Here is a 14804-nt window from a genome sequence, read left to right as displayed (position 1 = left end):
CCTCACCGGAAATTAATTTGTTGCTTTAACTGTATAATTGTCATATCGATTAAAAGCACTCCGCTGATCCCACAAAGAGCAAAGGAAAGCCGCAAAGCCTTCACCTATCGCCTGTGCGACTTACTTGTTTATCTAAACTTGTATGTATGGAGGATATGTTCTTATTATGAGTTTGGCTGTGAACGCAAATTTATCCGATACTGTATAAAGCAAAATCCACCCCTAAATCTTCTTTTAAAAGCTAGAATTAAAAGCACTCCGCTGAACCTAATTGTCTTATTTACTAACTCCCAGAGTGCATTTCGCTTCCACAGAGGGATAAATCGTGCGTGACATGAGCGCGGCGAAACTATGAGAAATCACTATCCAAAGGATTGCACGCACGCCAGCTTAAGGCGATGACGTCACACAATACTTCATCACTTAATTATTGGATGAGGTTTTAGTGATTTCCAGAATAATCAAGGTTGAGGCTGATAACCCTTACTGAGAAATAATTGTTCTAATAATTGTTCTATGATGCATTGAACGAAAAAAAAAAAAAAAAGATGAAAGTCATGTTTTTGCTTTTTCGCTCATTCTTTTTCAATAATGCACCGCGGTCATACATTACATGATCACCCGTGACCTTGAGGGTCCTTGACATGATTATTGTATAATCTGCAACTAGATGACGTCACAGGTGCTGATTTCGAAAATTCACTGTACGCTTTCGGCCAATCGGAAAGGAGATAGTTAGTTTAATGTATAATAAACGCAATAAGCGGCCCGCAATGCGTACTTGTGGGCTTATGGCTAGTGTTATGGCATCGGGTTGACATATTCTAGTCTTACAAGTAGGCAACTACTAGAGGGTACAATAATAAATGAGCTTGGTAATACTTTCGCATGACTTGTCGGGCCGTGCTAGAAACGCACAGCGCTTCTCTACAAACTAATATAATCAGTATTTTCATCATTTCCGGAATAATTGTCAGTGTGGCGCAGTGGACAAGTTAACCACCATAAGAGTGGGAGGTTATGAATTAAAGTCCTAGTGACGCAGGAACTTTTTCTCTTCTTGTTTACTTAATTTTTTTTCTTTTTTTTCTTTTCTTGAACGTTTACCAAAAGGCAGCGTTTGCCTTTTTCGATGTACGCTTGTGTTGAATGAAAATAGAAAACAAACAAACAAGCAAACAAATAATGACGGCAACAGAACGATTGAGAAATAATAATAGTCATAACTTACCTTGAAAACTGCAGCTAAACTCGTAACTGTAAGCTGTACAAGATTAATTAACTTAAATTTAAAATACGCGTGGGGAAACGGATTTTTCCATACCAGCCGATAAACTCATCAATTCCCTCTAGTCCCTTCCCTGCGTCGGAAATTCAATTTCAGATCTTTTAACTGACATAATTGATGCGAGAAACTTTGTGAAATGCCTTTGCTGGGGAATCATTTTGCTGTACCAAAAGATTGAGAAACCGTGTATTTTAGATAGGTTTTTCAATTGCCTGGAAGTTCTTGTCATGTGAAAGGCCCGCGCCAGCAAACACTATTACAGCCGCCGGAAGGGTTAGTCGTTTTGTAAACTGATAATTTAAAGTATTAGCACACGTCTATAGTTTCCTACCCGCTCAAAACTCACAAACAAATACAGCAACGCAATGATCGTTCGAAATCTCGTCTCTAGTGGTGGATTGTCGTTGAACAAAACCAAGATACAGAGCGGGGTGAAGGGGGGGGGGGAGAGAAGGGGGAGGGGAGGGAGGGGGGGAAGGGGGTGTTATGAAAGCCGCGACCCTCACTAGTTGAATGTGTGACAGGCATCAAGCTCTGGGATCACGTGAATTGAATGAAATGCCTGAAGGGAGGATGGCCTCTGGATATTCTGTGTAAGCGGCTACTTAGGTGCCACGGCTGACTTGGGCCGAGAACATCAAGTAAAAGGTGGAACCCGTAAGACACACCACACACTATCTACAATATTCTGGTTGAATTTGCCAGTAGTATATTTGAGGGCTGCTCTATCAAATACCAGATTTGGTGCTCTCACCATTTTACGATTGTACTAATTTTATACGGAATCATTCTAAATGTTTTTCTACATTTTCATTTATTTTGGTGTAATTTATGCCAAAACTGGGGATAATAAAATGTATTATCGTTTGTCTCACGATGCTGAACAGTATTAAATTTAAACAAACCCGGTAATTATATAAGTTAATTATGAAGAATTGTCTCTTTTACGTATAAAAAATCATTCTTACGTCCCTATTTGCTCTCGAAATTTGTTGTAGGAGTAAAATTAATTCAAAGAAATACGGCGAGCTCATTCCTAGAGGAGTATATACTTTCCTTAAGAGTGAAATGGTAGTCACAGGGTAGCTGCTGGTCTCACAGCTTTACTTTGCAATAACTCTGAGTGCGATAAGATTTCAAAGTTTCTTTGTATCAATTTCGATGAGTTCTGGTGAGTTTTCATTTCTAGTGATTTCTAAATCATTCAGGGTGTCCTCAGTCGGGTCCAGTCCGTCATTAGCGCGCCCGTTTTCTTGGCAAATGTCCGTAGCTTGAGTTGGGTTCCAAACGTACTCGTCAATTCCGTGCTCTACTTTGTCAGCTCCCAGAAGCTCCTCCTCCACGCTCATGCGCAGTCCAAAAACCTTATCGATCAATAGCAGCTCCAGAAATGTTGTACACGCAGCCCAGGCGGTCATAACGACAACCATGAGCAGTTGAACTCCCAAGAACCACCACGGACCGCCTTTGAGGATTCCAAACTCACTGGAGAACGTATCTTCCTTCTCGGCAAAGAGGCCGACGGCCAGTACACCCCAGACTCCTGCCATGCCATGTGTGGGCACGCAGCCGACAGGGTCATCAATTCCGAGCCGCTCGAGAAGAGCACATCCAGGGCAGGCTATGAGGGCACCTACTGCACCGATGACAATGGCTTCCCAAGGTCGGGACAGGGCACAAATGGCTGGAAAAAAAACATACGCACTAAAAACGAGTGTATTTAAAAAAGGATTGACGTTTAATTGAAAAGGCAGAAGAAATGTTGTACTAATCATTTATGCTTCTCGCTCGGTTACTTAAACTCAAAGAGCGCATTGCCAAGGTGTAGCTCTGTTTAAGTACTCATAACTAAGAGTCCCGTATGTAACCTGACCCTTACTAGTCAAACATTAACTGGCGTAGCTAGCTGCATAAAATCATTTATTCTCTGTAAGAATAAATTTTCTTTTTGCATCGAATATCTAGCTGGTGAAATAATACCATAACACGATGTGTTACATGTACATTATTTAATTTACCTGTTATGCCGACGAGCCCGCTCAGAATTCCGGTTACAAAGATTGGAATATTTAACTTCTTTTTGAAGCAAATGTAACTGAGAAATAAAAATAAAGAATTTAAGTGTTTTTTTTTCTCGGGACAAAAATACAAAGACGAAGGGTGCACAGATATTAAAATGAGAGTAGTAATTCAGAGATAAGAAATTAGATTGTTTCGTAAATGGGAGAAATTGAATTAAAGGGAAGAGGCTAAACAGCAGGCACGGCTTGTTCGAAAGGTGGACAACGTTATCCACCGGATAAATCACTATCCAGCGGATAGCGTGGTTTGTTTTGTGAACACTTATCCGTTGGTTAGCGTTATCCACCTTTCGAACAACTGAGGCCTGGAAACGAGCTAAATAAATTATTTATGACAGGATGACAAACCATTTCGATGGGTTTTCTATTATAATGGCAGCACACGTATAATTTCACTGTCTTTGTTCCTTGAAAACCCCTGGGGTATAATTATTGGGAATACCCTCATGACATCAAAGCGTCTTGTCTTATGATCACTTATTTCAGTGATATGTAATTTGAGGTGGTTGAGAGTTAGACTGATGCTTCTCTCGGTCATGCGCTTGTCATAATGCCAGGGGGACTCCCATAAAAATAGGGCGGGGGGGGGGGGGCTCGTCGTACCTTTCAGGGGTTAAAAAAAAATGTGATTTTTGGTAGCTCTTAGGGTATTCAGCCTAAAAAGGTCCACAGCGGGAGCTTTTCTGTTCCTTTTAGGGTATTTAGCCGAGAAAAACATGGCAAAAAATAATGTGTTGTCTTAGAATTAGTACCTCGTAGGGGTAAAAAAAAATTAATGCCGCGCCCACAAAACAAAATCTTGATACCTTTAAGGGGTTCTTTTCAAAATTTCTGGCGAGCCCCCCCCCCCCCGTCCTTTTTATAAAGGAGTCTCACCCGGTCATAATGTTGCGGGAGAGCTTTACTTTTAATAGGCGAATAAGTTCGTCGATTTCCAACAAGTAATGTTCCGAGTTCAAGTTCCTTTAAGAACTCTCTTCTTTAATGGTCTGTTAATTCAAAACTTCGCGCGAAAAGCCAATGCGGCTGCGCACTAAACCATTCAGCATACTTTCCTTCGAAGCCACACGCAGTGACGAAATACTTTTCTTTACCAAATTTCACCATCTTCCTTTTAGATGATTGGCCAAAATACAAAAAAAAGTGAAACACCAAAAATTAGTTTCCCTCCGCAGTTAAGTAAAGAATAAATAAATAAATGACATCATTGCTTGCATTTCTCTGCGAAACTTCAATCGCCGAGGGCAGGAATGTGTTGGAATAACGATAACAACAAGAAGAAGACATCACATCTTCTATCCACATTCGACGCACTTAAAAAGAAGTAAAAAGTATTTATATAAAAACTGTGTAAAAACTGTAAACCGCGGTATTAATATATTTTGCTTTTCGAGCCTCGTCAGTCGTCCGCCTTATTGAAAATTTGTAACACTATTTTTTTTCTGGCTAACTTACCTGTACAACATTCCCAGAATCCCTCCGCCTATGGAGCCATTGATAGTTACGACCGCTGACCTAAAAGGTAAGAGGCAGGAGTCAAGTGCCACAATTTTATTTTGAATGACGTTTCGAAAATCGTTTCATTTAACCGAGTGAAAGGTATAAAAAAGAACCAGCCCTATTACGCTTGGGGAAATCTTCTGACAAAATGTACTTGCAATGTAAAAACTCCGATTCAATAAGTTATAATTCTTGTCGTGGTTGTAAACGTTCAAAACGGAACAAATAAGAACAATGAACAGAATAGACCGTGTAGACAAGCTTAGCGGAAATTATACGCCGGTACCCTGGCTTATTATATGACTGAGAAAATTACTTTTCTGCGATTGGCTGAGAGCGCACAAACGTATCGTTAATTTTTCATTTTACTTGGCAATGCAAATAATACAGGCCCTTTCGTAATTATCAAAGACATAATAAATGAGTAAAGTGATGCGAAAAGCTCGAGCTATCAAGGCTTTACACTTTTCGTTGTATTTAAAAATTCTTTCAAAGTACACGAATCTCTAGGCGACTGGAAGTTTAAGATAAATTTTCAAATGTTAATTTCCTTGCGCAAAACTGTTTTAAATACCTGGAGGCAAGTATCCATTTCTTGCCGCTTATTCCAAACGTACTGCCACAATTAAAACCCAGCCAGCCCCACCATAACATGAAGGTTCCCAGCATTACATTTGTAGGAGAAGCCATTTGTTTTGATGGCGAATTTTCATCAAACCTTCCTATCCGGGGCTTCAACATTAAAGTCGCCACCAGGCCGCTCACTCCGCCAACTAAATGCACAGCGCCGGATCCGGCAACATCAACGGCGCCCATTTTCCGAAGCCAGCCACTGTCATCCCAAACCCAAAAAGCGGGAATGCAGTATGTCAGGGTGTTTAAGAATGAGAAAAGTGTGTAGGCTTTTAAGCTCGTTCTTTCCGCCATCGCGCCAGAAACAATGGTGGTTGCAGTCGTGGCGAAGGAGAGCTGAAAAAAGTACTTCGAAAACACCTGCCCCATTTCACTTTCCTCAGCATCCGTCAAAAAATATCCAAGGCCGCAGAAAGAATTTCTTTGCTCGCCTTTCCCGAAACTGAGTGCAAATCCAAAAAGCCAATAAGACAATCCACCGTAGACCACATCAACAGCGTTCTTGACCATGATGTTTGCTTCATTTTTTCTGGAGACCATTCCGGCTTCGAGAAGGCCAAATCCGGACTGCATTGTGAAAATGATGAATGCGCTCGTCAAAATCCATGTCGCGTCACCCGACAAGATTTCTCCATCAGTTTGGATTTCGTCGGAATACTCCTTTGTTGGTGTCATTGTTGAGTTTAATGTTAAGTTTGTTTTGATCTTGCTCGTTTACTTGGCGTGATCTCAGGGCATGGAAACGGCTTGGAAAGAGGAAAATTCTGTAATTGAATTCATCGTTTGTCTATAGTTGATCTAAACACCACCTTTCTTCCGTCATCCGCCCCGGATTTCCTGAGGTAAAAATAATAAGCATAATAAGCAGCTAACAAAAAGATTTCAAGCCGCTGATAAAATGAAAATATTAACTCAATTTGAATTATTTGAATTTGGGTAAAAAACGGACAGGTCCGCATTGCGTACAGATCATGACGGAATATAATGATACGCGAAGTTAACACGATAAACTAGAGAGTAAATTGATTTTTACAGCTAAGCAAAAATGCTCTACGGCATGTCCCAGACCAAACCCAAATATTGACACGAGGAAACATACCCTTGTCAAAGCAGAAATCGTAGCGAAATTCGCATTTCAGTCTGTCCTCTTTGCAAAAATTAATAAACTGCAGCCTCGTACATTGTTGATTTATACTTGAACATCTCGATTTGCATATGAAAATCACGCCAAATGTACTAACTTATTGCCTGCTTTTCAACACGCCAGAACGTTTTACAAAAACGCATGGAGTACATTGTACAGATCAATTCAAGGAACCTGATTATTTAACATATTTTTCATATGTTTTCGTTATTAACTATAATACACGATGCCTATTTTTACTTAATGTTTGGTGTTCTTGCTACCAAATGTCACCTCAAACGATGAAATATCGCAACAAGCAAAATGATTGCAGTAGTGAAACATAAAGAATAAATGTAAGAATAAATGTTTCAGACGATAACTTAAAGACAACTGTGCCTCGAAAAGCGCCGTTGCTTTCAGTTTTTTCTGCTCTTAATTTGTAACTGTTCAGAGCTTTCGCTTGCTTTGTCTTTTCAGACACATAATGTTGATTATTTCATTATAGTTGGTCGACCATAGGACTCAGATTGCTACAAAACGACTTAAAAACATTGTCATACACGAAGTTTGTCTTTTACCCATAAATGTTTCTCTTCTTAACTTCATTGAGTGTTTTCGTAACACAGTGAAAGAAGTTTTAATTTTTTTTCGGAACGCATAATTATGATTAAAAACTTTCACAATGTTTTCTTGAAAGTAAACATAAATTGTGACAGTGTCAATCAAAATTATGTACAGTAAACCCTTGCAACAACTAGGGCAGATTAGTAAGGCTGATTTATACCAATGAACAAATAAACAACAAGTCTAAACAATTTCTCCTCTTGGGGGTGTCAACTGTTAACTTCTGCATTGTCAGTGTACAATGAGTTTCAGTTAACTTTTAAGAAAACGGCAAGGAATCAAAACCATAATCAAATCAAGTTTTCCTTTCCTTGCGGCATTGGAGTTAATAATGTTATGTTTCGTCGCCTCGTCGTCTCTCAGTTTGCTTTTATTGATCAACTTCGAAAAGAAAAAAATTTCATAAAGGTTTGTGCTATTCATTTCAATTTCTGTTACAAGTACACTGTAAATGATAATAACAATACTAGTGGCGGTGTTATTTGATCATTTAAATTACTTTTTAGAGAAAGAGAAATTTTTAAACACATGTTAGCAACACTTACACCTGCTAACCTGTTTGTGGTCAGTTTAAACCGTTCTTGCTTTGTAGGTGTTAGTTCGGACAGTTAGTTTTTTAAAAAATTATTTGCGAGTTGTTAACTGTCGTTCAGCTCCAGTTGTCGGTGAATCCTTTAATTTAGGCTCCGTCCTCACTACGCCGGAGGAATTTGAAAACGCAGGTTTCACTCTGAAAACGCATCAAATGTTTTAATTTCTGTCCACACCAGGCCGGAGGAATTTAAAAACGTAACAATCACAATCGTTTTGGATTTGTCTTTAAGCAGGGAAATCACATGATTGTCACCGTTTTCGAAAGGCTCCGTTTAGCTGCGTTTTCAAGTCCTCCAGGGTAGTATGGACGCCGCCCTAGTGTTGCACTGTATGACCTTACTGTGTATAATTTCGCGTGCACTGGCAGTTAGCAATAGTGTGCGAGTAAAAATGTTCTCTCGGCCAAATTAAGAAACAGAAAGGTTACCTTGGCACGCAGATTTCCTGCAAAAACATTTGCTGCGGGAGAAAATTGTTTCAAAACGTCTCCGAAAATATCAAAAACATCCTTCTTCCGCAGGAAACATTGCGTGCAGGCACAAACGGGGAACATCCGGGAGACAATGTTTCCGCAGACAAATGGACAATTTAATTGATTTGCCATTAACGAAGATATTGTGACTTATCTTTAGCCTTGCAATTATCTATTGCAATTCTTGTCAAATAGAGGATAACTTTAAGTTGAGATAAAAGGGCTGTTATAAGGAAGCTAGCTAATTCTAACATCTTTATGGAGCAAGAACCTTTCAGATGATGTCTAACCATTTAACGATGTTTATTCTCGGTCAATTTCAGAAGGAAACTGACACGTGTTTACAACGGCTTCCGTTTTGCTCCAAGCTTCATATCACGAACAAACGGGGAAATATTTAGTGTGACACAATGTTTCCGCGACAGCGTTTTTTCGTTTACGGGGGCGTCAAGAAATTTGATATGACTGCTTTTCCTTTTTTGGCGAGGTTTCTCAGAAGAGATAAATGGTCAATTTAATTGGTGTGCCGTAAACGAACTTATTGCGACTTATCTGAAGTCGTGCAGTTATCTTGATCCAATAAAACCACGTATGGCCGAATTTCCATTTCACAAGATAAATAGTCACTGGAGACGGGAACACGTAATTGTCACCTTGAGACTGGGAGCACGCAAAGACCAAATCGTTTCTGTGTCTTTTATCTACCTTTCTCGTTAGTGAAATACTTTAAAATGTTCCTGACGGTCGCCTGGTAAGGTAAATGTTTTTTAAACATTCCAGGTTTTACTTTCTCCCTACTATTTGTTTTGATCCCACGAAATGAGCAATAAACGGTTCACAGAAACTTATTATATTTACGAGTGTCACAAACCATTAAAAACCATTATTCTTTCGTAGAAATGGTGAGCCATATCCCCTTTATTCCGAATACATTCTGAAATATCGCGTCGCAATGATCGTCCACAGAAAGCTTTGGAAAATAGACCAATTTCGACATATTAAAATTCAGCCTAACACAATAGACCTCAGGCTCTGGGGAATAAACCCCACAAACTCTGTAGTTATTCCCCAGAGCCTCGTGCTGAGGTCTATTGTTTTAGGCTGAATTTTAATATATCGAAATTGGTCTATTTCAATGCCAACTTTAATTTCAAGGACCTCAGGGCCGATTAGTTTTAGATTAAAATTGTTTTTAGGCTTAGCCTATCGTTCTAATTACAATTTTAAACAATTTTGCCCAATTACTACAGGATAGATTTTTATATTGCTATTTCAGTGAGATACGATTTAGCAGACCCCTTTCATGAACGCTGCTGCAACACAAATGTTCATTTTTCCCTTGGGACCATTTTCCTACGGCTAAATATTTGAAGAAGTGATAAACAGCTGTTAAAATTACTTCAGTTCCCTGATGATTAACATAGAAATTAACTAAAATGTTTCGTTTGTAATGTTCCTCTTTAGCTCAAGCTAAGTTTTCATTCAGGCAGACATTGCTCAAGTAACATCAGATATTTAACATCTATTTGCTAATCTATCCTTTTGAACTTCAAAAACGACAGTTAAAATCATAACAACTCAAGTACAATTTGCGAAAGTCAAGAAGTAACTTTCCACAAGTAGAGGTATCTGCAGCCAAGTGGAATTAAAATGCGCCAAAATGCAAAAAAGGCTTAAAAATATTTTTAGATATGTTTCGAACGTCACGGTACATTCAGTACGTTATGCAAACGTCACCAAAATTAAAAAAAGGGCTGGCTGAATTGTGATGCTTAATGGAGTATTTCATTTATCTGTTAACTTTGGAAACAAGGGAAGATTTCCTCCTAAAACGGAAAAAATATGATACCAGGCAATTTGTTTATACCTCAGGTGCTAAGTAACGGGTAGAAACAAGCCGATTACCTTCACTCAGGCGGGCTTATTTTTTTAAAATTTTTATTCAAATCAGCTTTCTGGATAATTCTGGAACGAAATTACCCGATATTAAGTGTAAACAAGGAAAAAATTTGTTTTTCAATACAAAATCTACTCAATAGAAACTTCTTCAAAAAAAAAAAAATTAACAGTTCTTCATCTTTGCATGTTATAATTTACACTTGCTGAGGGAAGCGGGTTTTCTTATGTAAAATAGTTGATTCGAACAAATTGAGCCCAACTTTATTTTACAACATATTTGTTGATATAAGTTAGAATATATAAAATGAATTGTTTTTTTTTTCTTCAGGAAGAATGACATTTTTCTCAATGTTGATTGTTCAATATTATTGCTCTCATGGTTTGTTTTGTTTGAGCGAGTCACCAGCTAACATAAAGTTGGTCGTCCTGCCAGGGGCTTTTCTGATGCAAAGTCAGTTTCAAAGGAGAGGAAACAGAGAAATGAAAAGCGACCGACGGGCTATCTTTCTACTGCCAACAACAGCCACGGAAACCAAGAAAAAAGGTTAATCAATTAAGTCGCATACTGTTATCTCGATTCGCACTGAGATTGTAGACGGCGAAATAAAATAAATTAATGTTGGAAAACTTCCCTTAAAAGAGATCGCTTGGTGAATTTAAACGGTGTGGTAAAATAAATGGAAATCATTTGAAATGAATTTGTTTGTTAACACTGACGCATTACCAAAAATTGCACCATCATTTATGGTCTATAATGTATGCACAAAGGAGCGAAATGAGTCGAGCGCCCGCAGCTGGCAACAGGAGCTATGTAAAATTTTAAATATTGTTTATCTCCTACAAATGCCCCGTGGGCTTCAATTTCTGACTCGTCACCTAAGTCGAAGAGTGATTTTGTTAAAAATTGACAGGTTTATAGCTTACTTTTGGACACCGGCGGTGAAAATATCTTTCCACTCCAATATTTTGACGATTGTACATAAAACCGGCTGAGTTCAAGGATTAAAACACTTGAAAACCCCGACACAAGATAAAAATATATTTGTTACTAAAAAACGTCTGTTAGGATACTAAAAATATATACTTAGAATTAGAGACCTTCGTGAACTTACCTTATGCTTTGATATTAAGATGCCTTCTGAACATACGCTTCGAAATGCCGCGAACACCCTGCGCGCGGAAGTCCCTGTATTGTCTTTTCTGTGTCGGTAAAATTAAATACGTCTGCGCGCAGACTGGTAGTCAGATATGGTGCGTGTTTAGACTCACACGTCATTGTGACGTAATCAAAGGTAATTTGTTTACCAACCCTCGATAACAGGTTCCCTATTGTGATTCCCTTCGGTAGGCAGGTTACTGATTCTTCCTTTTACTGCAGGTGACAAAAGCTCGCATCCAAGAGCTCGCATTACCCTCGTAATGGGTAACGCGGGTTCTGGGAAGGAGATTGATAACGGTTCGAGGAGCCACCTTGACACGTACACGCAAACACGCGAACGCGACATTGCAAGGCGCGTATAAGTTTATGATTTTTTTTGCCGCATATAAGCGGAAAATAAACATAATGAATGAGCCTATTGAAAACGCGACTGGATGCTTTTCTAGCACAGCTAAATGCTTCAAATTTGGTTAACACAATCCTTTACCCAGTATCTTAACTTCCTGTTCACTATAGCCCACGTTCGATATCTTGATATTCTAACATGGCTCCGAGGCTTTCAGCACAAAACTGAAAATTATTTTTCAACATCATTTTGCTCCTTAATTCCCAAAAGAGACTTGGATACAAATATAGATGCTTTTCCTGAAAGCCTCGGAGCCATAATGGGATATTGATATATCGAACATGGCCTATTATAGAATGATAAATATTTTACCCTCCGCAAAACCGAATCGTCCTTAGTTTCCCCAGTTTTCTATAATGAGACAGCTATTTAATCTTAACCTCAATTTGTCAAAAATTGAGCTTACAAACAGGATGTAAAAGATCCGTGGAGAATCCGGGTATCGATCCCGGTACTTCCCGCATGCGAAGCGGGCGCTCTACCATTTGAGCTAATTCCCCGGAATACGTTTGCCTTTTGAAAGTTGTGACTGCAGTTGCTGTAACTACATAGATTTGAAGTAGTTCAATTTTTTTCGCTCAAACAGAGAAAACTGACTCAAAAGAACAGTAGAATTGTTAGCTAGTTCAGGCAAGGAAGCCTGTGTTCATGATTCAGGTAATGCAGTAAAGGTTGTCCTAAGAAGAGTTTGCTTAAAAAAAAAGAGACGAACATCAGCTTTAAAAATGTTTTTAAATCTACGCATCATAAAAAATAAAAATAAATATAAATATTCGTGGTCCGTGTGAGGCTCGAACTCACGACCTTGGCGTTATCAGCACCACGCTCTGCCGACTGAGCTAACGGACCGCTTTTACGCAAGTGTTAAGATAAAAGGCAAATTAGTTTGTAATTTACTGCAGGACCGGAGTTTAAAACCCAATTCAAAACTAGACTGCAAAAACTCTATATCCTGTTTGAGACCAAAATAAGCAAACTCCATACCCTATTTCTGACCAAATGACGAAAAAAACCATACCCTTTTTCGCCAAACATATCTATATAGCCCATATAAGGAAGTACCCCCCCACCCCGGGTCAGATCCGTTATATATCGGGGACCGACCTTAGACATTTGTTCCAGTGAAGGAAGAGCAGCAAAAAATAGTTTTTGCGGAAAACTTAAGGACAATCTACTTAGGTTTCTACGGTAGGGTTCTGACAAAAAGCAAAAAAAAAACAAGAAGAAAGAAAACAACGGCAACAACCGTGGAACAAATTAAAAATGAAACAATATTTCACTGATAGCAAATATCGTTTTTGTCACGAGATAAAAAAAATATGATTGGAGAATCCGGGTATCGATCCCGGTACCTCCCGTATGCTAAGCGGGCGCTCTCCCATTTGAGCTAATTCCCCACACGCAGTTTCCCTTCCTTTGGTTTCAAAATAATTGTTATATTACCTGTTCAGCAACTTCAGATAACGAATTTCTAAATAAGACAGATGATAATCTCTGCATCCGAACTCTAGAAATAAAAAAGAGAATCCAAACTTGGTTATTTCTCCCTTTCTATGGTTACATTATGGTTTGCGATCGAATTGTGGAATTGCTGTTGACCAATAGCCTTAGAGACTCGTATAATGAAAAGAAATGATAAGTTCTGCTGTCAGGTAGAGAAAAATAAGTATTGGTAATGGTCTGTATGAGGGTTGAACTCACGTCCTTCGCCCTTCGGTCGGCTCCTTTCAGTTCGTGGGTCGTTAACTTGGCCTTCCTCGGTCAGGAAAACAGAGAGTAAATGACCAAGGACCTTTCCTCTAGTGCCATGAAATAGCAGAGTGACTGTAGTACAGTGATCATGGGCAGGAGGTCATGACACTCTACCCCCGTAGGTAACAGTAACAGTAAAGAAATGAGGGAAAAAAGACCAGCCAAAGAAAAGAAAAGACCAAATGTGCCATGAGCAGCAGAAATGTTTTTGTTTTCCTTGGAGAATCCGGGTATCGATCCCGGTACCTCCGGCACTGCCTCGTCCCCAGTCGCCCGCGGGATAGTATGTTTAACTATGAGTATGAGTAGGGGCGCAGGGAATCACACCCTGCGCTCGTGCTCTTCACTCGCTACCAGCTCCCGCTCGCGCCCTTTTGCTCACTCCCAGTCTCCCAATCGCTCTCCGCGCTGAGAAAAAAATACGAAAAGCTTGCGGAGGAGGCAGCCTCCCGCATGCTAAGCAGGCCCTCCACCATTTGAGCTAATTCCCCGAAATACGTTTGCGATAAGAAAGTTGTGACTCCAGTTGCTCTAATGGAATAGATTTAAAGTAGCTCAATTTTCTGTTCAAACAGAGAATACTGACTCAAAAGAACAGGAGAATTGTAATCTAGTTCAGGCTGGGTAGCCTGTGTTCATTATTAAGTTAATACTCTCAGGGTTGTCCTTAGAAGAGTTTGCTGGAAAAAAAGAGAAGAAAGTCAGGTTTAAAATGATTTTGAATCCAAGTATCATAAAAATTATCAGACATTTTCGTGGTCCATGTGGGGGTCGAACTCACGACCTTGGCGTTATCAGCACCTCGCTCTGCCGACTGAACTAACGAACCAGTTGCTGTTACGCAACTGTTAAAATAAAAGCAAATTAGTTTGTAATCTACCGAAAAACCGGAATTTAAATGTTACCATCTAATTTTGACACAGAATGCCGGAGCGCTTGGCAGTTCGCTAGACTTCTTTAGGTATTTTATATCACCCGAAGTCATCAGACACAAGTCTCTTTCTCCGCCACCCTCAGCTGCTGGAGATAGAGAGTGAAGGACAAGGAACTTTGTTCCTGTGCCACTAGACAGCTGAGTGACTGTAGTACAGTGACTTTGTGTAGCATTTCATGGCACACAACCCGCGTTTTATGAGCAGATAAATGAGGAAAGAAGAACTGCAAAAAGAAAAGATGAGAAGAAAAAGTTGCCTTGGGAAGCATGGAGAATCCGGGTATCGATCTCGCTACTTCCCGCATGCAAAGCGGGCGCTCTACCATTTGAGCTAAC

At 39.5% G+C, this 14804-nt stretch overlaps 1 protein-coding gene and 2 non-coding genes across 4 annotated transcripts; all 3 read right to left on the bottom strand.

Moving 5' to 3' along the window:
* Positions 1–1974: 1974 nt before the first annotated feature.
* On the bottom strand, positions 1975–11427 carry LOC110048484 (putative ammonium transporter 3). 2 transcript variants are annotated; one of them, XM_020754283.2, is made up of 5 exons: positions 11330–11427; positions 5444–6339; positions 4825–4884; positions 3307–3383; positions 1975–2972 (listed from the first exon to the last, which is right to left on the bottom strand). In XM_020754283.2, exons 2-5 carry the CDS (start codon positions 6175–6177, stop codon positions 2425–2427), a joined length of 1419 nt encoding a protein of 472 aa, XP_020609942.1. In that variant the 5' UTR covers positions 6178–6339; positions 11330–11427; the 3' UTR covers positions 1975–2424. The 2 variants fall into 2 exon arrangements, with proteins under 2 accessions (XP_020609942.1, XP_089129631.1); XM_089273505.1 differs by lacking the exon at positions 11330–11427 and adding an exon at positions 8274–8383.
* A 782-nt stretch (positions 11428–12209) lies between these two features.
* Trnaa-cgc (transfer RNA alanine (anticodon CGC)) lies at positions 12210–12282 on the bottom strand. Its single transcript has one exon. It is a non-coding gene; the product is annotated as a tRNA-Ala (tRNA).
* A 276-nt stretch (positions 12283–12558) lies between these two features.
* Trnai-gau (transfer RNA isoleucine (anticodon GAU)) lies at positions 12559–12631 on the bottom strand. Its single transcript has one exon. It is a non-coding gene; the product is annotated as a tRNA-Ile (tRNA).
* Positions 12632–14804: the final 2173 nt, after the last annotated feature.

This window comes from Orbicella faveolata, unplaced genomic scaffold (genome assembly GCF_042242905.1).
Source record: "Orbicella faveolata isolate gen_17 unplaced genomic scaffold, um_ofav_v1 contig_35, whole genome shotgun sequence".
In the NCBI taxonomy this organism is placed as follows: Eukaryota; Metazoa; Cnidaria; class Anthozoa; order Scleractinia; family Merulinidae; genus Orbicella; species Orbicella faveolata.
This window is presented reverse-complemented; position numbering and strand designations above follow the sequence as displayed.